The following is a 25368-nucleotide window of genomic DNA, read 5'->3' on the forward strand; positions in this document are numbered from 1 at the left end:
GGGGAGAAGGGGAGGGAGGGAAACAGATTGGTATGTAAAAGGAAAGAAAAAAATTTTAAAATAAAAATACTTTTAAATAAAAAGTAATTAAAAACACTGTTTTAATCTATTGCCCCTTCCCGGCTAAACTACTGCTGCTCACAGGGTTAACCCTGAGATTCGGCAAAGCCGCATGAACGGGAACGTACATCTAGCAAGTGTGTGATCAACAGTTCATATTTTCGCTGCCTAAGGAACAGCAATCCCTAACTCGCCTGCCAGAATTCTTCACACTACTGGCTTTTTTTTCTCCCCAAACCAAATTTCAAAACAAGATACTAATCTTTGCTGATTTAACCCCAAAATATGGAACCCCTGTTGCTTTCCTTAAACGGCAGGATGGCAAGCTTCCATTCCAGGGGGGCAGGCAGCCAGGAACAGGGGTTCATGATTCTATCACATCCTCACTGGCTCCATGGCAGAGTTTTGCTCCAAATTTAGTGGTTCAATTAGAACTTTTTCAATACTTCTATCTTTTCTCCCCAGTTACAGGACTTTAAGCTATCAGACTATAGGAGTGTTTCAAAACTTAAAATTCCAATCTAAAAATACACTCCATCAAGGGGAACAAAATGCAGTAGTAAGGCACAGCATTCCAGAATGTGAAGCAGTGACCATGCCCCACCACTGACTCAGCCCACGCAAATTCTGATGCTGGAAAACAAAGCAATTGCCAGACTTCTGAGAATTCCCTGTATGTTTCATAATATTCTGCTTGTTTTGATTTTAGAAATAGGGCTCATATAGTCCAGGCTGGCCTTAAACTTACTCTATTGCTGAGGGTGACCTTGAACTCTTGATCCCCCTACATCTAGGATCATAGGCATTTACCACCACACCCAACTACTGTCTATAATTTTTAAGATTATGGCTGGGCATAGTGATGCATACCTTTAATGTCAAGACTCTAAAGGCAGGGGTCGGGAGATCTTTGTGAGTTTGAGGCCAGCCTGGTCTACACAGCAAGGGCTACATTGAGAGGCCCTGTCTCAAAAAACCAAAAATGGGGGGGGCGGGGAGTATAGGGTGTTCAAACATACCATAGGGCAAGGATTCTCAGTCTTCTTAATGCTGCAGCCCTCTAATACTTCGTCATGTTGGGGTGACCCCCAACCACAAAATGATTTCATTGCTACTTCACAACTATAATTTTGCTACTGTTATGAAGCATGATGTAAGTATCTGATATGCTACCTCTAAAGGGGTCTTGGATGACCCACCAGTTGAGAATTGCTGCCTTAGGGTATGTCTGTGATGCCACTCCCAGAGAGGATTAACTGAAAGGACATGGTCCATCCTAATATGAGTGGCCCATCCCATAGCTGAAGGGAGATGTGGCCCATCCTAATATGACTGGCACCATCCCATGGGCTTTAGTTCTAGACTTAGTAAAAAGTGGAAAAGAGAGAAAGTGGGCTGAGCTCTAGCGATCATTCCTCCCTCTAATCCGCTTCCTGGTCTGCCCAGATGTGAGCACGCAGTCTCATACTCCTGCTGCCCCAGCCCCAGCCCCTCCTACTGCTAAGCCTTCTGCATCATGATGGACTGTCACATTAAACCATGAACCACAGTAAGTACCTCCCTCTTTAAGTTGCTTCCTGTCGGGTACTTGGTTATAGCAACAGGAAAAGGAACTCGTGCACATCTTAGGATACAACCCAGGGGAAGATTTCAAGCGAACCCTTGAAAAGTCTAAGATGGAGATGTGAGATCTACATAGTAACTACTGAATTACCATCCCCTTTGGTATTCGTATTTAACTCCATCATACCCGTTCTTTAACAACCACTGCCAGCACCTGGAAAACCATATTTTCCAGGATAAATAAAGCATCCTGAGAGAAGACAGACACAGAGTAACACAAACACATTTTTTATTTCAAAGAGGGAACCAACCTGGAAGTGTCAGCCTGAGAGAGGAGGAAGGGAGGAGCCCAGCCTCATTCCTTCCCATCTCCTGAGGCCTCGGGCACCCAGCTTCATTCTTGTTTGTCTGTTTGTTTTTCGAGACAGGGTTTCTGTGCAATATTCATTTACACTGTGTGAATATATGTCACTGTGACTGGCTTAGTAAAGAAGCTGACTGGCCAATAGCTGGGCAGGATAAGGTCAGGCAGGAGAACCAGACTAAAGGACACTGGGAAGAAGGGCAGAGTCAGAGGAGTCCCCAGATAGACATGGAGAGGAAACAGGAGGTGCAAGATGAAAGAGGGGTAACAGCACATAGCTGAATGTAGATTAATATAAATGGGTTAATTTAAATTATAAGAATTAGCTAGTAACAAGGTTGAGCTATTGGCCAAACATTTATAATTAATATTACATCTCTGTGTGTTTATTTGGGAGCAGCTGCCGGACAGGAAAACTCCACCTACAGGTTTCTCTGTGTAGCCCTGGCTGTCCTGGAACTTGCTCTGTGGACCAGGCTGGCCTCAAACTCAGAGATTCGCCTGCCTCTGCCTCCCAAGTGCTGGGACTAAAGACATGTGCCACCACACCTGGCTTCATACCCAGCTTTTTAACGCACTCACCAATAAAGGACTGCCTTGGTCCATTTGATGCACACAAGGCAAGCAAAGCTGTAGGTGAGAAAAGGTTAGCATCATACCTTTTCCAAAATGAACTTGTTTAAATATGGCATGTAGCCCTGGTTGGAGACAGGCCCCTCATCATCATCCCTGAAGTGCTCTTCAAGGGCAACAGGGTCATGTGGAACCTTTAACACCGTGCACAGGTTATGGGAAAGGACCTAAGAGAGGGAGAAAAAAAAATAATGTAAAGACACCCACTTACCACCAATACCCCTTAACCATGTGAACACAACATAGTGGTCTCTGCCCTAAGCAGAAGACGAGAAAAATTTAGCAAACATAGGGTCTGGCTCAAGCACTCTATGTGTTACTGATGGAGCGCTTTCATTCCTTCCAGGTTTTGTTTCACTTCAAACAAGTCTATATATTATCTGCTGGCTATGAGCCAGGCTCCATACAAGGTTTTTTATTAACTGGTCCACATTAGGGAGGAAAAGGAACCAGTGGCAACAGAATGTGTTCAGAATCAAACTTTCCCCCATGTCAAGCAACTTGGCCATCGGAACTTGTTTACAGACAGAACCTGGCAAAATGCTATAAAGCACTTTAGAGAAGGTGTTTGACCTGGACAAGACATAACTGCTCTGGACTCAAGCGTTCCCATTCATTATACAGAAAGGACCACATTATTATGTGACTACATCAAATATTAATTATTAATCTGTAAGTGTACTAATACCTCTAAACTGTTATGATTTTAGGCTAAGTTTAGCACTGGTGTAAAAAGACACAAGACTGTCAGTCAGTCATAACCCATCTGTAACGCAGCACTTAGCACTTGAGAGGCTTAAGCAGAAGACTGTCAGTTTGTAGTCAGTCTGGGTGACACATTTCAGGCCAGACTAGGCTATCTCTTGTCTCAAAACCAAAAGGGAAGAATAATCACAGATACACAAAGAAAAAGAAGTCTAGGAGCTGGAGACGCAGCTCAGTGGTCGAGTGCTTGACTACTGTGCAGAGGCCCAGGTTCTACCCTCACCAAGAGACAAAGAGGAGTACAGAGGGGAGGAGAGAGGGGAGGGGAGGGGAGGGAAGAGGAGGGAAGGAAGGGGAGGGGAGGGGAGAAGCTGTAACCCCAAAGCATACACAAAGGACTACTGCTATGTAACCTAAGTGCACACTTCAGCACCCACAAGAGAATCAGCAAACTCAGTTGTCTCAAATTTTAAATTAAAACTCCAGAACCTTCCACTTCATTTGTCCACTCCAAACAGGTCACATTACAAAGGCAAGGCTGTACTCTCTAACTACTGCAAAACCTTCCTAGGTGTCAAATCCGAGGTTAATATATTTCCTATTTGTTCAATACTAAACATGCAACTACTCTTTGCCCCATTCACTGGGCGCTGGTGGAGCACACTTTTAATCCCAGCACTCAGGAGGCAGAGGCAGGAGGATCTCTGAGTCAAGGCCAGCCTGTTCTACAGAGTGAGTGCCAGGATAGCCAGAACTACACAGAGAAATCCAGTCTCAGAAAGAAAAAAAAAAGAGCCACATGCATCTCCATAAACATCTTCAATTTCATTAAAGAAGTCACCTTTTTTTCAGTTAGGATTTTTTAGATTAAAATTCTTCATCTATAAAAAGAACATTTGCATATCTTCTTTCTATACTGGTTTTGCTTCTCAAAGCGTCATCTGTGTGGAGATCCTTTCATACACGCTCTACCGGTTTTAAGGAAGTCAGTTTACTAATGGTCATAAGCCCAGCAGTGCAGACTTCTACCAGCCCTACAAGACAGGCTGTGTCCCTCAGACAGACCGTGTACTTGCCAGTAAAGCCTCTGAGAGGAACACAGTGGGGACTCCATGCAGCCTTGCACACCTCAGTCAGCAAATCCTAAATATATGTTTTCTTCTTTCTACCAAATATACCCTAATCACCCCAAAGAGGTTTTGTACGGACTGATTTCAAGACTGTAGAGTGCTTAAAATGACAAAGAAAAGTTCTCATATCAGGCTCAAAGACCATCTAAACATAAAAATCACTTGGGACTTTACCAAGTAAAAATCCCCAACCACTGGTTAAATTATGGTGTGTCTATAAAATGTTAAAATCACGATGACCTCACTGTGTACTGATATGAGAACAACTCTAAGGTAAACCACATTTTTTTAAGGGCATAGTCTTCATGTCAAAAGATACATGAAAGGAGAGGAAAAAATAAGGAATTCTGAAGGAATACAAAGGAAACTAATAACGCTGAGGGAATGGATTTGGTTGATGGGAGGCCAGGGACAGAAGGCAAGGATTCACAGCAGCGTCTTTAAAATTAAAAAAAGGCCAGGCGGTGATAGCGTATGCCTTTAATCCCAGCACTCAAGAGGCAGAGCCAGGCGGATCTCTGTGAGTTCAAGGCCAGCCTGGTCTACAGAGTGAGATCCAGGACAGCCAGGACTGTTTTACAGAGAAACTCTGTCTTGAAAAACCAAAATAAATTAATTAATTTAAAAAAAAAAAAAGTTTTGTTTTTGTTGTATAGTTTCTTGTTTCCTATTCTTGGAATTGAACCCAGGACTTCATACATGCTAGGCAAGCACTCTACCACACTGAACTATATACCCATACTCTGTACCTCTTCTTTTGTTTAAATTCAAGAAGAAAAAAATTTGCCTAATCACAGCCTGGGAGATGGCTCAGAGAGCTTGCTGTACAGCCATGAGGACCTGAGTTCAGATCCTAGCGCCCATATAAAAAGGCAGGGTGTGGGTACAGGAGCTTGTAACCCCTGCCCTATGAGAGCAGGGACGGCAGCTGCCTGTAATCCCAGCACTCAGGGGACAGGGACAGAGGATCCTGGGGGCAAGCTGGCTGCACAGACTAGCTGGAATTGGTTTGGGGTTCAGAATGCAGAGCAAGGAAGATACTTAACATCAACTCTGGGCCACCACATGTGCATGTACTCATGTGAATATAAACCACCACCACCACCACCCCTTCACACACACACACACACACACACACACACACACACACACACACACACACACTTTTAAAAAGATTGGGGGGGGGCTGGGGAAACAGCTCAGTTGGCAGAGAGTTCTTTGCTAACATGCACAAGGCCCTTGGATTGATGCCCAGGATGGCATACACCACACACAGCACTTAGATGTCAAGTCAGCTTAATCAGTTCAAAGTCATCCACAACCAAATACTGAGTTCAAGACCAGCCTGGGACATTTGAGATTTGAGGCCCACCGCCCTCAAAAAAAAAAAAAAAAGGATAAATAGGGGTGACTTTTGAGTAGCAAGAGACGAAGAGAGAACACGCTGGATGGAGGAACAGGACGTGAAAGACAGCTGATGAAAGCAAAGCTCTCAAGCTGGAGACAATGGCTCAGGAACTAAGAGCACTCTTGCAGACCCAGGTTAGATTTCCAACACCCACATGGTTCACAATCATCCCTAACTCCAGTTCCAAGGGACCCGATGCCCTCTTCTGGCCTCCTTTGACACCAAGCACACACATGGTGCACAGACATGCATGCAGGCAAAACACTCACACACAAAATAAAACGAATAAAATGAATAAATTTTTCTTAAATATTTTTAAAAGTAAGATTAAATTTAAAAACCTAAAGCAAAGCCCTAAGAAAACACCAGCCTCTCCCGTGCCCACCCTGTACACTGCATTTGGGCTTCAGGGACTCCACTGAAGTCCTGCCATGGGCCCTGGGCGCGATCTTATCGCCTTCTCATCTTAGAAACAGGAAGTACTAGCTCCAAGAGATTAAACAGAATTTTCTTGACTAAGGCTAGTAAACCAGCACTGTCTAGTAATAAACTTGATTTTTCAGTTCTCTGAAAGAATGCTACCCCTGGGTACTCCTCTCACACTGCCCCTCCCACACTCAGGAATTCTCACTTTCCCTAATAAACCAGATCAGTCTGCCTACTTTAAAAAAAAAAAAATGCTGCTTGCAGTTTGTGTGTGGCGACGCCCAGTTTGCCCCATGAGTCTGAAGATTTGGATGAGAACGTTCGACTTCAGCACTGAACAGCTGAACAGCCAGCACTCTTGGTAAACACAAGGACGGCTGTGTTTACCTCCAACTCCTGAGGTAGTTTTCTTAACAACCTTCCCACACTTCATCACACTACAGTAACAAGCACTGTGGAGGAGACCCAGGCCTTGGGGTAATGTGGCTGGCTTGGTCTCAGTGTCCTCAATATAAAATGAGAAGCTGGGCTTACATCTAAACTTTGGAAGGAAAAACCCCAATGCTTAATTGTTAACCCAAATTCATTTCATGAATCAGTTCCGAAAAGAGTGATCATTTAATCAATGGTTCAGTTTTGTTACCGTTTCTTTTTTTAATTATACAGTAAGACTTAGAAAAAGTAGTCTTCAAAGAGTTAACAACAAAAGTTAATACGAGCTAAATGAAAAACTTTTAAAGGGGGTATTATCTTTCATCAACAATTATTTTAAAAGTCTAAACAATCCCCTTTTTTGTTTTTCGTGTGTGTGGTTTGCTTTGTTTTTTGTTTTTTTTGTTTTTTTTTTTTAATTTAAAAGAGTATAAGGAAATCAAAGTTTAGGGCTTATGAAATCACTCAGTCAGTAAACTGTCTTTGCCTCTCAGTCATGAGGACCTGAACTCCATTGCCAGCCCCATAAAAAATGCTACTTAGGATAACACTTGTATCCCCAGCCCGGGCGGGCGGGGATGGGAGTGCAGACAGGCAGGAATCCCTGGGGCTTGCTGGTCAGCCAGTCAAGGTTAACTGGTGTGTATCAGGACAACAGAGGCCCTGTCTCAAAAGAAGTTAACCTATTCCTGAAGATGACACCCCGAGGTTCTCCTTTGACCTCCACATCCATGGGCACACACATGTGAATGTACACACACATACACATTAAAAAGGAAAAAAAGAGGGGGCGGGACGGGGGGAGGACAGGGAATCCATGGCTGATATGTAAAATTAAATTAAATTATATATAAAAAAAAGTAAAAATCTTATGCCCAAAATACAAGCTAGTAAAAAGATGGGAAAGCTTCATAAACCTCCACAGCAACCAGGGCTTTTTAGAGTAGACCCACACCGTCCACTAGTTTACTTTAAATACTGCGAGGAAAAGTAGCTATTTTTACAAATGAAGGTAAACCTGGGGACTAGAAGGTGTGCCCAGATCCATGTTGCATGTCATGACACTGGGATTAGAGCAGAAACCGATCACTCTAGTCTTTCCTTGTTGTGGCACCTTCTCTCTCCTGGTAGACTGCCTTGCCTGTGAAAAGACACGTCCCAAAGACACGTGTTTCATGCTGTGTCTAGGCTGCAGGGGTGGGCTAGTGCTCCCTTAGCCCCACCAGTCAGTCAGTTCCCCAGAGCCCAGCAAGATGACTGGCATCAGCAGAGCTGAGTCAAGCCCTATGGTGAAGAACTACTACAAACCAAGAACCAATCTGGGTGGAAACCCTCTTCTCCCAGGACAGGCTTATGAGGAACCCACTCCCATAAGCATTAGCCCTTTCTCCACATGAGAAAGCAGAAAAACAGATCAAACAAAAGCAATCAGAAGCAAAAAAGACTACAAGTCCCTAATTTGTAAAAGGACTGGCATGAGCTGCTCTAACCGGAGTCTTTGCAAGCTGCTTGAAAAAGCTGAATTTATCCCACTTCAAATGCCTGCTCCTCCAAAGGCCATTCTTTCAGCACCCACATGATTGCTAAGCAACTTTGCTCCCTGCCCTCTCATCTGAAGAATAAATCATTGTTACACAATAAAATATCCACATCCATGCCAGAAGTTCATCTCTCTGGGCCCTTGATGGCAGCCTGCTTGTGGCCCTGCAGGGCCTCTGCTCTGAGATGACCTGTGTTAGTGACTTCTGTTCGTGGCTTGCATTTATCCTTGTACGCATTTTGCCCCAGCGATCATAAAAACGAAATCAAGGATGGTGGACGACTAAATAGGGTTTTACCGCACACACTACTGCTGAATGTTCACCCTCCTCCTCCCAAAGATGTAGAGATTCTAAAGGGTTCTTTGAAATGTACCCCCGAGTCACACACGTTTCCCTTTACAGGATGTGCGCAATGGGCAAGATTCAGCGCTGAAAAGGGGGTGGGGACCTCTATTCCAAACACTTGTCTGCACCAGCACAATTACAGAACTGTAATTCATAATGGGTGATCTTTTTTAAAACACGAAAATTCCTGTCTGACTTATAAATTTTCAAGCTAATGGCAAGTTACCAGAAAATTCTTCCTAACAATAAGCCAGAATGACCAACTTCCTACTTGGACTATGCCCTGCCTCAAAGGCATTGTCTCCTGGAAGTCCTGCCCCCTTTCCCATGGAGTCATTTTCCCTTCCTGCCAACAGCTTTTCCTCCTGCTTATCCCTGCTCTGTCTTGCCTGCTTCACTTCAATAATCTCCATTCTAGCCAGCCTCAAAAACAAAAAAAAAAAAAAAAAAAAAAAAAAAATGAAAGAAAGAAAAAAAGGAGGAAAGAAAGAAAAAAACCCTCAGTCCAAATACAATCAATTACCATCCTAGACACTTTTACCAAATAAATCTTCAAATGCTACTTACAGTACATTGTCTGAACATGACCGAAAGTCTACAGAATTAGACTCAGAATTAAGCCAGCAAGTACCGAGTTCCACACTAAGTCTTCCCACAAGCTAGCTCACTTCACCTTTCCAGTCTCAGCTTCTCCTGGCGCTTTCGCACAAACACTGCACACCCAGCCAAGCAAGTTCCCACACTAGATCTCAGGCAAACCCTGGAGCTCCCCTTCTCCTGGGCTTCCCTGAGTGAGCTCCATCCACCTCCATTTCTACCTGAGTGTTAGCTCTTCCTGAACCCCCAAACCAAACGTCTCTGCTCGAGCTGGGTAGCGCAGGCCATCCACAACGCGTGTACTACACTACTCTACACATTTGTTTCTCAGGCATTCTCGCCCTCACCGCATACCCACAGCACATGCTGTGCAAGATCCAGAATGCTTTCAATGACAGATGAAGGAGTTCTTTCTAAAAGTACTCTCAATAGGAAAACTCTTCATATTTTAATAATAACGACAACCATTTTAAAAGTCCACTCACTCCCCTTTCTGGTTTGATTTTGAGACTGGGTCTTGCTGTGAAGAAGATCTTAAACTCAGGGCAATCCTGCTTCCTCGCCTCTTAAGTGCTGGCACTTACAGGTGTAAGCAACCGCACTCAGCTTTCTCTTCTTTATATCACAGATGAAAAGACTGAGGCCCAAGACTTGACCTGAGTCACCCAATGCTGTGTAACAAAGCGGGGACTAGAACCCAAGTCTCCCGACTGTCCCACATGATGACCTACACTAAAAACATGCCTTCGACCCTCCTCCTCCCCACCCCCTTCAGCACAGGTCATTCTTCATAGATTTGAGGACATCTTCACCACCCATCCTGCCCAGCGAAGTCCTGCACAGCATTTATTCTGCTCCCAATGCCGGTGGGGTCTCAGATGCTATCTGCAGCAGAGGAGGAAAGCTCAGCTTACTATTGCTTTCTCGGTGTGCTACAAAATGACTAGCATGGGGCCAGGGAAGGACCCAGCAGAAGCACAACCCTGAGAGATAGAGTAAGGCAGGGTATCTAACCCCAGACCATGTCTTGATGCTGTCCATGGACAATGCACCACTGAACCATGAATGTGCCCATGAATTGCATTCTAAATGAAAAGCCTTTAATAAATTATTTGGGTAAGTTCATTAACTTCATCAACAATTTACTAGAAAACACTGGTAAATTTCATCTCATAAGTCTTAAAATTTCTCTTTCAAGAAAAAGATATCCAAGCAAACAAAAAGGCTAATGCCACAATATCCGAACCACTCTTAGAAATTTAAAAAAAAAAAAAAAAAGGAACATATAATAGGAAAATGAGCAATGGGCATGGATATTAAACTCACAAAGGAAACTGAAGACTAAAAAAATATATAAGCTATTTTCTAAGTTCAGGTTAAGACTGGACAACTGAAGCCTAAAGTTGGCTGTTGTGATTTTTGGTATGTCTTACCATCTCTCTACATCTTTAATTGTTTATTACATTAATTGTGCATGTGGTGGGGGGGGCAGAGGGTGTGCAAGTCACAGCACACATGGAGGTCAGAGGACAACCTGTAGTTGGTTCTCTCCTTTCACCGTGAGTCCCAGAGATGGAACAGGCTGTCAGGCTCCCCAGCCAGCCCTCCTGACCCACCGCATTGGCTCTCAACATTTCATTATCTCCTGGGAAGAGGGAAAGCACACGGGTACCATGGTGGAAGCAGGGAGGTGAGGGCAGCTTGGGGGACTAAGCTCTCCCCTTCCCATCCCGTGTGCTCCAGGAGCATTCCAGAGACCGAACTCAGGTCATCAGGGTTGGCGGCAAGCACCTTCACCCTGAGCCATCTCACCAGCCCTCGTCTGTCTATATTTAAAAGAACGTTTTAAACATGGTTTGTTAGGGTAGTAGTAGTTTTTACAAGGAAACTACAGTTAAGGAGTTACAGCTATGTGTGCGGCACTCACCTTTAATCCCAGCACTCAGAAGGTAGAGGCAGGCAGACCTCTGTGAGTTCGAGGCCAGCCAGGGCTACCTAGTGAGACCCTATCTCAAAAAGAAGCTCTAAACTATGCATACCGCATGGAGACTGTCCTCTGATCTGTGCTTGTTCTGTTGTGTGATGGTTTTGGAGGGAGTACTGTTGATGTTCTTCTTGTTGTTGGATTTTTTATTTTTTTTTTTATTTTTTTTTTTTGGTTTTTCGAGACAGGGTTTCTCTGTGTAGCTTTGCGCCTTTCCTGGAGCTCACTTGGTAGCCCAGGCTGGCCTCGAACTCACAGAGATCCGCCTGGCTCTGCCTCCCAAGTGCTGGGATTAAAGGCGTGCGCCACCACGCCCAGCGGATTTTTTTTTTTTGGCTGGCTGGATATTGGTTTTTGTTTTGTTTTTGAGACACAGTCTTCTGAAGCCCAGGCTGACCAAGGGTGACTGTGGGCTCCTGATCCTTCTACCTCTACCACCAAGTACTGTGATTACCAGAGTGTGCCAGCCACCATGCCCAGCTGACTTCTTATTTCTGTGATTTCATAGCTTGTAGTGTACTACAGAAAGATCAATTCCTACCCTTTTACTTCAAAAATAAATAAATCAGTGAAGAAATAAATAGGAAAACACTTAACCTTACTACTATGGATTAAAATACACTTCCTTTTTGCTGAGTAACACCCGATACTTAAACAGCTACACAGCATCGGCTGCTTACAGACTCAGTCTTTGACCTGCCAATGCCCAGGGCTGGAGAAAGCGGAGGCGCTGTCCGGACTACAGCACAACGGACAGGCGGGGACAGATGATTACTGTTTGGAGCAGAGATGACCGAGAGGTGACCTATGCTTTGGAGCACGCTTAGCAGCATGGCTGAAGGAAACAAAAACATCTCAAAAATCTACGAATGAAAAAACAATACATTAACACTATGGAACAGCTCACAAGTATTATAAAGGACGGGATTTGTATCTGTGAGGCACGATGTTGAAAGGTGCTCCCCACACAATGCTTAAGAAGGGAGGTCACAAAAGCACATAAAATAAGATCCTACTTACATAAAAGCATGTCTGTCTGTCTCAAATTTTATAATATATATATTACATATAGTGCATACATACATATGCCTGGGTATCTGCACACACGTATGTACGCATAGATACTGGGAAAGGAGTATTAGAAAAGATAATCACCAAATGTGGCAGTGTACACCTTTAATTCCAGCACTGAGGAGGCTGAGGCAAGAGGACAGCCAAGAGCTGAAGGTCAATCTGCATCCCATAATGAGCTCCAGGTTACAGAGTGACATCCTGTCCTCCTCCCACCAAAAAAAAAAAAAGGCCATCCGTGAGAAGACTATTCCAACAGTGACTTGCACCACTGTGCGCATTCCTTAAAGACAGCGTCTTTTATCCATCTGTGCAAACCCAAAAAAACTAACAAAGTACTTCAAGTACTTCATGAGAAACCTAGCCAACAAAGGCAAGGATACGTGAAATTTTTCAAGATGCTTTTCTTTTCTTCTCTACCATCCTTACACGTATGTGCACCTTTTAATTTATTTTACTATACTTCCAGAAAGAACTTTTAACTGCAATTTCTACTTCAGATAACTCTCAGAATTATTAGTTATTAACATTGCTAGAACTAGTCAAGCATAATATATCAGCTTGAGATCTAGTGAGGCAGTCTCATTCCTTAAAATAGTGCCTGCCTTGCAAGCAGGATGCCCTGGGGTTGATCCCTGCATGGGCGTGGGAGAGACCTCAAGTACAGACTTCTAAGGAAAGGACAAAATAAAAATTAAGAGTATGGTGAAGGGCTCTATAATAGGAGAGAGAAATTAGGTAGCTCAATGTAGCGCCCTCTTCTCCAGGAGGAAAATCTGAAGCCACGGTGTATAGTAAAGCAAGGAGCGCGATCTCAAGCCTGAGGTTTCCCTCTGCTGCCTTCCTACTGACTTCGGACTCATGTGGTGCCTACGATATGACTGCTGTCCTAACCAGCCTCCTGGCTAGTCTTCGGGGTGACACCTTCCAACAGCTGCCCAAAATGCAGGAAACCCCAGATGGTACCAAACCCCATATATATACCATGTTTTCCTCATCCATCAATGATAACATTTAATTTACAGGGGTTGGGGATTTAGCTCAGTGGTAGAGTGCTTGCCTAGCAAGCACAAGGCCCTGGGTTCGGTCCTCAGCTCCGAATTTTAAAAAAAAAAATTATTTACAAATTAAGCCCAGCAAAAGATTAAAAATAGCCGGGCGGCGGCGGCAGCGCACGCCTTTAATCCCAGCACTTGGGAGGCAGAGCCAGGAGGATCTCTGTGAGTTCGAGGCCAGCCTGGGCTACCAAGTGAGTCCCAGGAAAGGCGCAAAGCTACACAGAGAAACCCTGTCTCGAAAAACCAAAAAAAGGTTAAAAATAACTTAGATAATAATAATAATAATAAATGAACGATTACAGCAATATACTATAATAAGTTATTTAAAATTTGTGAACTCTATTTCTGGAATTTTCCGTTTGATATTTTGGGCTATAACTGATCACAAGTAACAGAAGCCAAGAAAGTAAAAACCCGGGGGCCAGCCTGGTCTAGAAATGAGTTCCAGGACAGCCAGGACTGTTACACAGAGAAACCCTGTCCCCAAAAACAAAAAAAAAGTAAAAACCAAGGATAAGGAGCAGGAGAGGGAGAAGGACCCTAAGTCTTAATCTCCCCATTTAACAGACAAAATGCAGCAGTAGAGGGCTGGAACGACGGCTCTGTGGCTAAGGAAGGAGCTTGATGTCAAGCTTCTCACCCCGAGGAGTTCCATGCCCAGAACCCAATGGTGGAAACAGAGCATGACCTCCTGCAAGTTGTCCTCCGATCTCCATGTGCATGCCAATACATGCACATACCTACCCCCCACTCACAAAATAAATAAACAAAAAAAAAAAATTTAACAAGAAAGTCACCCAAGTAAAAGACTACAGAATTTTATCCAGCCCAACCTATCAGAGTCTGTATCAAACAGCAGTCCTCAGTCTATCACTGAGACCCATGACAGCTGCCCACAGCTGTCTCTCAACTCCAGCATAACAGCTACCTTGCTGAGCATGCATCATCCTAGGATTAGAAAGAACTGCTGGGGCTATACTCCTTGAGGGCAGACTGAACCACCTCTTCCATAATTCATGAAAAGGTCATACTTTCCAAAGCTGTCTCTACAACCAAAACTACCTTTTTTTGGGGGGGGGGGGGGGGGGTAGGAGGTCTGGAACTAAAAGCCTCCTGTATACTAGACAAGAACTCCACCACTAAGTCGCACACTCCCTCGCTCCAGAATAGCTTTGTTACCATCTAGTGTCATTTCTGGCTAGTCCACCATGCACACATATACCAGTCTTCTAATCCAAACCAAACATGCCAAAGCTAATTATTCCTAAAGAGGCAAAAGACACAGGAGGCCTGGAAATGTTCTAAGATGAAAGAGACTTTTTCTCCAATTACTGAACTACTGAACTACTCCTAAACCACCTTTCTTCTTCCTATAAGAAAGTTAATAATATGCAGATTTCTAGGAAATGTTTTTCCTCTCAATTGCTGAGAATTGCAGTGTAAAGTAGACTTGGAGTGAAAGAAAGACTGTGAAGAAGTGAAGAATGCCCTAGTCCCAGCTATCCAGGCGCTGAGCAGGGAGGATTCTGTGAATCCATGAGTTCTAGGCCAACCTGGGCAAAACAGTTAGAACCCCATTTCAAGAGGGAAAAAGTTAGGCCTTATAGCTCAGTACTATAATCTGCCAGCACTGGTGAGGTTGAGGAAAGAAGATCACCTTGAGTTTGAGGCCAGTGTGGGCTATACAGGAAGTTCCAGGCCACAGTGGACTAGAGTGTGAGACAAAAAATAAAGGTGCTGAGACACAGGCTACACTCCAGGTTCTGTGGTGAGGTAGGAATGACGTGAGAAAGAGAACCCAGCTGTTCTGAGCTACTACTGATCACAGACAGGAGGAAGGTTCTGGACATCCCCTTGCTGGGCAGGAATGAGAAATACCTGGCCAGTGGTGGCCAGTTTAGAAAGCAGATACCTGTAGCTTCGTTACTATGTCCCCGTGGGACAGTAGTGAGACCCAAAGGAAACAGGAAGGGGCTCAGGTTGTGAGCTCTGAGTTTTAGGATCAGAAATGTTGGGCTAAGGTGGACGGACAACACCAACAGTGCCCTGAGACTCGAGTATTATCTTCAATAAGACAAGAGTTTACATTTTTTTTAAGATTTATTTATTTTATGTGCATCAGTGCATATATATATGTACACCATGTGTGTGCCTGGAGCCCACAGAGGTCAAAAGAAGGCATCAGGCCCCCCTTCTTAAGCCCTCCACATGTATTTTTTTAAACACAAAATTTCCAAGTTATCACACTGCACATTTTCTAGCAAAGAACAGGAATAACTCATAGCTCACTCCTATCCACTGTAAGATTTGGAAATATCTCTTGTTCTTTCTATTTGGAGAGCTGTCTTTTTTGTTTTGTTTTGTTTTGGTTTTGGTTTTTCGAGACAAGGTTTCTCTGTGTAGCTTTGCGCCTTTCCTGGAACTCACTTGGTAGCCCAGGCTGGCCTCGAACTCACAGAGATCCACCTGGCTCTGCCTCCCGAGTGCTGGGATTAAAGGCGTGCGCCACCACCGCCCGGCTGGAGAGCTATCTTTACTAGTTTGTTTTGGTAAAAGATTAAAACTATTTACAAGACTTTTTTCTTTGAGACAGGGTCTCACCATGTAATGCAAACCAGCTTCTCATTCTCAAGCCTCCAGTCTCAAGACTGTGGGGTGCTGTAACAGCAAGCGGGGACTGCCACTGTGCTGGCTTACAATGCCTCTCAGGAGGCTCACTTACCATTTGAATCCCCTAACCTTGCTTTTTAAAATCAGAATTTTTGATTTCCCAACATAAAGAGCTTTTACCGCAGTGGTTAGCAGGGAAAACACAGCCTGCAGGATTAGGAACACAATGCTATTCATGCCAAGTACATGAGAATTAACCACGGCTTTGTGTCTGAGTTCCACACAAAGTAAGGCCTTCTCTATAATTTGCTTCCTTCTGTTTACAGCTGATTACTCTTGCCTGGTCAATTACTTTAACAATCCAGGTTAAAACTTTTGAAACTAGATGCCTACATGGGAACAAAATACAAGATACTATTCAAAAGCTATGCAAACCAACACCAAGTTGAAGAATAAAAAACAACTGATTCAAAATCTTTTGAGCCTAATGGTTCAGTCCTGTAATCCAACCTCTTGGGAGGCTAACACAGATGTATTTGTGAGTCTGGGTTACAGAATGAGTCCCTACTGGGGGAGACTATGAATGAATAGCTATCATTGAGAAAATAAGATGCAGCCGGGAGATGGTGGCGCACGCCTTTAATCCCAGCCCTTGAGGGGCAGAGGCAGGTGGATTTCTGTGAGTTCGAGGCCAGTCTGGTCTACAAAGTGAGTTCTAGGACAGACTCCAAAGCTACACAGAGAAACTCTGTCTCGAAAAACCAAAAAAGAAAGAAAGAGAGAGAAAGAGAGAGAGAGAGAGAGAGAGAGAGAGAGAAAGAAAGAAAGAAAGAAAGAAAGAAAGAAAGAAAGAAAAAAAAAAGAAAGAAAGAAAGAAAATGTGATGCAAACTACAAACACTGTCCCTCTAAAAGTAATTTTTACTTAAATCCTCACTGTAATTGTTTCTAAAAACAAAAAAGCAAAACAAAACAAAACAGAGCCAGTACACTTATTTTAAGGCATTTCCAGCACTAACATGTAATTCACACTGAAGCCGTAATTGCAAACTAAACTTTATAATAAAGGTTGCAAAAATATCACGAGTTTGCTATATTTAAGAGAAAAACATTTATAACACTATTTATAACTATATAATCACTATATAACAACAAGAGTCTTAATTTAAGGTACATTGTGAACTCTGGTAGGAGTGTCAAGGCAGAGAACTAGTGTGAGCCAAGAGACTTTTCATTTTGTAAAGGCTCTTTGTACAGATGAACTATGACAGTTCCTCTTAAATAATTAAGCAGTAACTTTTATTATTGTGTGCTGGCATTATATATAATTCTTAGCAAGGAACAACCAATGAAATGCTAACTAATGTGATGGTAGTTTTTAAATAACCGCAGAATAAAGAATAATCAGAAGCCAGCAAGGTAGTTCTGTGGGGAAAGACATTTGCCAAGAGGCCTGACAAGCTGAGTTTGATTCCTGGGACCCACATCTAAAAGGAGAGAGCCAACCCTCCAAAGCTGTCCCCTGACCTCTGTGTACACACTGTGACCTGTTCACACACCTCACCTAAATAAATATACAAATAAATATAATAAAAGAGTAATTATTTTCTCTATTTCAAACAATACACCCAAACCTATTTCAATTATGACTTCTGAGAACTTATACCATGACCTAAAAACAATGTCTATTTCAAATGGCAGATTACTAAAGTCTCCGAAAGTATGGAATCTACAGGAAACTATCTCACATTTAAAAATAATAATAAGGGCACTGGGAAGGCAGAGGCAGGTGGATCTCTGTGAATTCAAGGCCAGCCTGTTCTACATAGTGAGTTGGGGGGGGACACGACAGGACATGGGGGGAATGATGGGAGGGGACCATGACAGACAAGAACAAGTACTCTTAACTGCTGAAGTATCTCTCCAGCACCATGATTAAAATTTAAATAAAAAGAAACTGAACTTAATCCCTTAAGTATCTGTCTGTATTCTAACATGTGAAACAGAGCAACACCAAATCAATACTAGAATAAAATAATGAGCTTTCTTTTAACAATATAATCATAGATTGGGCTAATAGAGCTGATGCCTTCTAAAGTGGGCAGAAATGGTTCCCTTCTTTGTGGGGAAGAGGGGACTTTTGAAGACCACTGACCTGCAGTGACCATGTACCCACTTGTTTTAACAAGGCAGCATCCCTGTGACAATGCTGAACAACTGCTATATCACAACCTTGTAAGCCACACATGGTTTTGAATGACATGTTCCATGTCTTAATATTTATTTGCTTGTTTTTATCTGTAGATGTGTGTCCCTGGATGCATGTACATGCACTGTGTGAATGAGGGAACCCACAGAGGTCAGAAGAGAGCACTGGATCCCCTGGAACTGGAACTGCAAATGGTTGTGAGTCACCATGTATGTGGGTGGTAGGAACTGACCCGGTTCCTCTACAAGAGCTAAAAGTGCTCTGTAACGGTTGAGCCATCCCTCCAGGCCCCATACATTTTTATTTTATTGACAAGTTCAGTGAAAGTCTATAGTTGCAATACCAAAATAATGTCATTACATTATTAAATTTTTCTTAGGATTTTGTTTCAAACTGAGAATCTTCTATCCAATGACATTTCTACTGTTTGTGTTCCCTATCTTCTTGTGCTGATATGATATCTATCTTGTGTTAATATGAAGTGCTACACTTCCTATCATATATGCCAATCCACTGCATGTATGTGGAGGTCGTGGACAACTTGCAGAAGTCACTTCTCTCTTCCACCAGGGGGGTCCTAACAACCACACTCAGGTAGTCAGGTCTGGGAACTCACTGGCCCTCTGGCTACCATGGAGCACTATACAGCCAGGACTACCTTAAACTTGCAGTCATCCTCCTTCCTCAGATTCTCAAGTGTTGGGATTACAAGTGTGAGGCACCATTCCTAACTAGACCTCTTGTCTTTAAGATAGGGCAGCTATCTATGCAGTATAGTCTATATGGGTAGGGGGCAGAGGGAAGGAAGAAACAGGCATTTTCTTTTTCTTTTTCTTTTTTTTTTTTTTTTTTTTTTTTTTTTTGGTTTTTGGTTTTTTGGAGACAGGGTTTATCTATGTAACAGCCCTAGCTGTCCTGGAACTCCTTTGTAGACCAGGGTAGCCAAAAACTTACAGAGATCAGAGATCCACCTGCCTCTGCCTCCTGGGTGCTGGAATGAAAGGCGTGAGCCACCACAGCTGGCTCTAAACAGGAATCTTTCAATGATTTCACACCCTCTTAATTTGCATGCCAAAATTTAAAGTCTTTGAAAACAAAGGCTCCTATCTATTTCTTTTTCCCCATGTCTCACAACCACATCACCTGCACTGCGCACAATGCCAACACAAGAAGCTTCCGTTCTATACTTACTGAATGTATCCATCTGTGCCAAAAATTATGAAGATAGGCCAGCAAGATGGCTCAGAAATGCAAACCTGAAGACATGAGTTCAATCCCCAGAACCCACTGTGGAGGGAGATAAAAGACTCCTGAAAGTTGTTCTCTAAACACCACAGACATACCATGGCATGCACACTTCTGATTTCACACACATATCTCACACACACACACACACACACACACACAATTATAATAAGCAAACTTTTTTTTTTTTAGTTATGAAGGTGGTGCTGGAGAGATGATTCAGCAGTTAAAAGCACTGGCTGTTCTTCCATAGGACCCAGGTTTGATTCCCAGTACCCATATAATGGCTCACCATTGTTTGTAATTCAAGTCCCAGGGGGTCCTATGCCCTCCTTTGGCCTCTGAAGGCACTACATACAAGTGGTGCACAGATATACATACAGGCAAAATACCCATACACATAAAACATAAAAATAAAATAAACTTGTCTTGAAAAATAAAGAGAAGGGCTAGAGAGATGGCTCAGTAGTTAAGTGCATGTACTGATCTTGCAGAGGACCAGAGTTCGGTTCCTAGCACCCACTCACAACTACCTGTAACTCCAATTCCAGAGGGTTTGATGTCTCTGGCCTCCTTAGGCACATGCACTCACACAACGACACATAATTTAAAAGTAATAAAAATAAATCTTTTAGTACAAAAATCTTTAATTAAAAAGAAAGAAAGAAAAAAACAAAAAGTAGACCAGCAAAATGGCTCAGTGGGTAAAGGTGCTTGGCCACCAGGTCTGGAGTTCAGTCTCCAGAGCCCACACAGTGAAAGGAGAGAACTGACTCCCCCACATTGTCCTGCACTAAAAATAAACATAAAATAAATTAATGAACAGACAAATAAGATAAACCAGGCATGGTTTCCACATGCTATCTCAGCACCTGAAAGGGAAAAGCAGGAAGATTGCTGTAAGTTTGAAGTTGGCCTGGTCTACACAGCCAGTTCCAGCCCATTCAGGACGACATACAAAGATTCTGTCTAAAAAAATAAAGTTAAAGTAAGATAAATAAATAGACACATAAATAGAGATGGAAGTATAGCTGAGTGATAAAGAGCTTGCTTAGAATGCAGCAGGCCCTGGGTTCAATTTCCAGAGCTACAAAAGTGAAAAAATAAATAAGTGCAGGGCGGTGGTGGCGCACATCTTTAATCCCAGCACTCGGGAGGCAGAGCTGTGAGTTCAAGACCAGCCTGGTCTACAGAGTGAGATCCAGGACAGGCACCAAAACTACACAGAGGAAAACCCTGTCTCAAAAAATCAACAAAAAAAAAAGTAAGCAGAGGCTGTGTGGAGGTGCATGTGGCTCAGTCAGTAAGTGTGGGGAGACCTGAATTCAATCCCTAGCACCTATGTGAAAATACCCAGCATGGTGGTGTGTGCTGTAATCCCAGCACTGGGGAGGTGGAGACAGGAGGATTCCCTAGAGCTCAACAACCACCAGCCTAGTCTAACTGGTGAGCTCAAGCCAATGAGGGACCTTCTGCGAGAGGTACATGGCATTCCTGAGGATGGCACCAGAGGTTACCCTCTGCCCTCTATAAGCAACCATGTACCCATGTGCACCCACACATACAGGAGCACATGCATACACAGATACACATAGAGTTTTTAAGTAAAAATGGGGCTAGAGGAATAGCTCAGAGGTAGAGTGTTAGCCTAGCATGCCGGGTTCCATCCCCAATACAGAGGAAAAAAATCCTAAAGGCCTAAAACTACTAACCTTTTATTAAATTAGCATGGTACTTTATACACACTAGGAAGACAAAAATTTTTGTATAAATAAACCAATACATTAATTGAAAAACACTACTGTTCAGCAATGAAATAATCAAAACACCAAGAAGAAATTTAAATTAAAATATTTTCAGTTCTAAAAACACTGACAAGATGTACACACTGAATTAATCCAAAGTCTCTTATGTAGACACAGGAGAGACCAAATACAACTTCACAGATGTGCTAACAACATGTGATTGAAACTATGAACTGAGATTATACACTTCCTGCCTAGGTTGCTGTCAACAACTCCCTAAGGGGCCAGCAGGCTGGCTCAGTGGGCTAAAGGTGCTTGCTGCCAAGCCTGATGACTTGAGCTTGATCCTGGGAAGCCACCCAATGGAAGGACAGAACTGACTCCTGAAAGTTGTCCTCTGATCTCCAGATCCACACTGACACAGAAACTAAGCTGAGGTAAGCACCCACATACAAAGACACACACAATGACATTTAAAAAATGGAAGTTCTCTGGGGAGAACAGAGGTTTCCATTTAATTAAAAAAAATCCCCTAGGTTCTTTTCCTCAAATTTTTAATGGAGTACAATGAAAGAATTTTATCTCATCTATGTCCTCAATTGGAAAAGGGGGGCGGGAAGGAGAATTAAGAAACACTGGCTTTCAAATGTGAAAATCTTGCTGGGTATGGTGGTGCACACTCAGCACTAGGGAGGCAGAGGCAGATGGATCTTTGTGAGTTCCAGGCCAGCCTGGTCTACATGAGTTCCAGGACAGCCAAGGCTATATAGTGAGACCTTGTCTCAAAAAAAAAAAAAAAAAAAAAAAAAAAAAAAAAAAAAAAAAAGGTTAAAATCTTAGATCTAACCTAGCTACTGCTTACACTATAACTTGGGACAAGTCACTCTTTAGAAGCTTCAACTACCATATCAACAAAATTGAGGGGTAACCTGGGACTATATGGAGGAAAGATGAACTATTTTCTTAAGTTCATTGAAAGTTAAAAAATAATAATATTGATGTTTCCCAATGTATACAAAGTAATAAGTATGACAATTATGCACAAAGAAAAAAGGGTAGTGCATTTTACATGGCATAAAGCTTCTACCTTTCTCTTGAAGTGGCAAAATAGTAATTCTAAGTACACAGAACAAAAGAGAGAGAGAGAGAGAGAACAGAAGCCAAATCATAAAATGGCAACCCTAAATCTAACAATATCAATCATTACATTAAATATAAATGGCCTAAATACTCTGGTTAAGACAGGTGTTATACCAAGGCTATACAGAGAAACCCTGTGTCCAAAATATATATATATATAATAAAAATAAAAATAAAAAAGACAGGTGTCAAATTGGTTAAAACAAGACCTGGCTACACACTATAGAAAAATTATAATAGTAGGTAAAATTAAAAATAGTCATACAGCTCTATTCAGAAGCACAAGTAAACTAGAAACATAAATCTTCAAAGGTAAGTAGATAACTATGGCACATCTATACAGTGTAATAACCTAGCAATAACAACAAAACACAAAGCTAGGTTACTTTCTAAGGCATTTATCTGAGTAAAGGAAGCCAGCTTCAGTAGATCCCATTTATATCAGGCTGTAGAAAAAGAAAAACTAGAACAGATCAATGGTGACCGCCTATTGGAGACAGGGCAGTATGACAAAGCTTTGTGGGAAGGAACTGATGAAATCTTAGTCAGTGATAGTGACTTCCTACATGTGCTAAAACTCACTGAACTGTACACCAGAAACGCCTATTAACTTTTAAAAATATTATCTTTAAATTATGTGAATGCGTGCTGCTCATTTTCACATGAGTGCTGCTGCCCTCAGAAGCAAGAGACATCAGATGCCCCTGGAGCTGGAGTTACAGGCAGTTGTAAGCCTCCCCACGTGGGTGCTGGGAACGGAATTCTGGTCCAATGGAAAAGCAGTCGCTCTTAACTACTGAGCCATCCATCTCTCTGGGCCCCTAAATATTAATTTTTAAAGTAAAAGTATGTGGCTAATTTCCATCGGCCCTTCTAGACTATGATTTAATGAATAAGATCAAAAGGAAAACAAGCGAGTACGCCAAATCCTACTGGCATAAAAGCCTCAACTGAAAAGAACTTCCTCATTCACTGCACAAAATATACAAAGCAAACCCAATCTTCGGAAACTTCTTCCCAGAAGAAGCTAAAAAAAAAAAAAAAAGTCATTCAGATCCAAAATGTGTATATTTGAAAAATGCCTGTGAATGGCTCTTCTTGTCTGTTTCTATATCTCAGACTCTTCAAGAGGCTGCCAATTTCTCCTGGCTGAGCGCCACTTTGGGGTTTACTCAACTTACAAGCGTCCCTTTATGCGTACCTCATACTCTGGGGTCCTCGGGCAGCCCTGACGAGGACTCTGCAAAAGCAATGGCCTTTGCAGGGAGAGCCAGCAAGATCCGGGCTGCTCGGCACGCGCTCTCACTAGCCCCAAGGTCTGCGGGCGCGGGGCGGGGAGGCGCCCGGGCTCCCCGACACCCCGTCAGAGGGACGCCCTGCGAGTCCCGCGGCGGCCCTGCGAGCGCACCCGTCTCAGCCGTCGCGGGACCGGAGGAGCGCGCCCGGCCCTGCGCAATGTCCCGAGGCCAGAAGAAAGCGTGTGGACCGCCGCCCCGCCGCGTTCCCAACCACCCCTCCCGGCGGACACCGCCGCGGGTCCCGTCCCGTCCCCCCCACACCCCCGGGAAGCGCCGGCAGCGGAGCCCACCTTGAGCTGCGACTTGGAGACCTTGCCGCTGCGGTCCAGGTCGAGCGCGGTGAAGGCGTGCCAGATGGCTTTGAGCAGCTCGTCCTTCAAGCCCCCCATGGCCCCGGCCGCGCTGCCACGACGGACCCGGCCCGCCCAGTCGGCCCCTCGGCGCCTCTGCCTCCAGCAGGAGCTCCACAGACGACGCTGCCCGCCGTGCGGTCACCTGACCCCGGCAGACCCCGCCCCCTCTGGGCCGCCCCCTGGAGGCCCCACCCCTCCGTCCCGCCCGCCGGTCCCCGGGACGGCCGCCTCTGTCCAGTATGGGTTTGTAAACACCATGCCAAGTCCCTCGGGTGGGTTTCCACACCAGCTCAGGCCTCCAAAGAAATGTCCCCCATCCCGAGGATCACAGAAGACTGGAGAGATCAGCCTCTGCGGCCTCTATGGGAGTCTCATAGTTATTAAAGGAGCCTTGGTTCAGTCCTGGGAGGGAGTCATGGTCTCAGGCTGGACAAGACCGCGGAAAATGCCCAGAGCGAGCCTGGAATGCTTAATCCCAAATCGGAAAGGATGAGGAAGGGGACAGAAACAAAAACGAAGCCTCTGGGGAAAGTTGGTTTGTGCATTTCTCAAAGGTACATTGGTGTCTCTCTCTAGTGGCCTCTGGGAGGGCAACAAGTTTTAATGAGAGTTAAAAGTTAATGATGGGCTGATAAGATTTAAGGCTCTTGCTGCCAAACCTGAAGACTGAGTTCCATCTCCTGAACCCACATGGTGGAATGAGAACTAACTACCTCAAGTTGTCTCCTGACTCCCACCGCATGCCGACACGCATACACACTTTAAAAAATGTGTAAAACGAAGATAATAAGCACAACAACCTTTGCACAACAACCTTTTCTTTCTAACCATGGCCGCTCGGGATCAGTTCACCTCTTAGGAAGGGTTCCACAGAGGTGATGCTGCTGTCACTGGTGGATTGTGCTTGCATGGATGGAAATCTCTGTCAACCCCAGCAAATCACTCCATCCATTACTAGTGAGAATGGTTAACCCACTGAAAAGAACCTGTTCAGACCTAGAGAAGTAACCCCCTGGCTGTAATTGCTTGACTTACATCTCTTACCACTGGTCGTTTCAACTCTCTTGGCTTCAAATTCTCCACAAATGAAATGAGCATGGGATACCAGATGTTCCAGAAGGCTCTTCCACTGCCTGGGATAGTGACTATGACTGGATGACTTGAATGATCACAACATCGCCTCTTCTGTCCAATCCTAAACCCAATTTAGACACTATGGAAAGGACTATCAGAAGTCAAAAGCAGGAGCTTCTCAGATTAAAAGTGTAGCTTATTTTTCTTCTTTAAAGTTCCTTTGGGCTTACCTGGTATAACAACACACACCTTTAATGCCAGCACTAGAGAGGCAGAGGCAGGTGAATCTCTATGAGTTCAGGGCCAGCCTGCCCTATACAATGAGTTCCAGGACAGCCAGAGCTACATAGTGTCTTGCAAAAACCAAATAAAAAAGTT

The 25368-nt window shown here is 43.7% G+C and overlaps 1 protein-coding gene across 1 annotated transcript in view; it reads right to left on the bottom strand.

Annotated features, from left to right (window-relative positions):
• The window catches only part of Swap70 (switching B cell complex subunit SWAP70), a 65124-nt gene extending 41069 nt beyond the window's left edge, over positions 1-24055 (bottom strand). Inside the window, exons 1-2 of the mRNA XM_028875823.2 lie at positions 23854-24055; positions 2647-2787 (exon numbers count right to left, since the gene is read on the bottom strand). Of these exons, the coding sequence (XP_028731656.1) occupies positions 2647-2787; positions 23854-23952 (240 nt within the window). The 5' untranslated portion in view covers positions 23953-24055. The remainder of the gene's footprint in view (positions 1-2646; positions 2788-23853) is intronic.
• Between the last annotated feature and the right edge of the window lie 1313 nt (positions 24056-25368).

The sequence above is a fragment of the Peromyscus leucopus genome, chromosome 1, assembly GCF_004664715.2.
Source record: "Peromyscus leucopus breed LL Stock chromosome 1, UCI_PerLeu_2.1, whole genome shotgun sequence".
In the NCBI taxonomy this organism is placed as follows: domain Eukaryota; kingdom Metazoa; phylum Chordata; class Mammalia; order Rodentia; family Cricetidae; genus Peromyscus; species Peromyscus leucopus.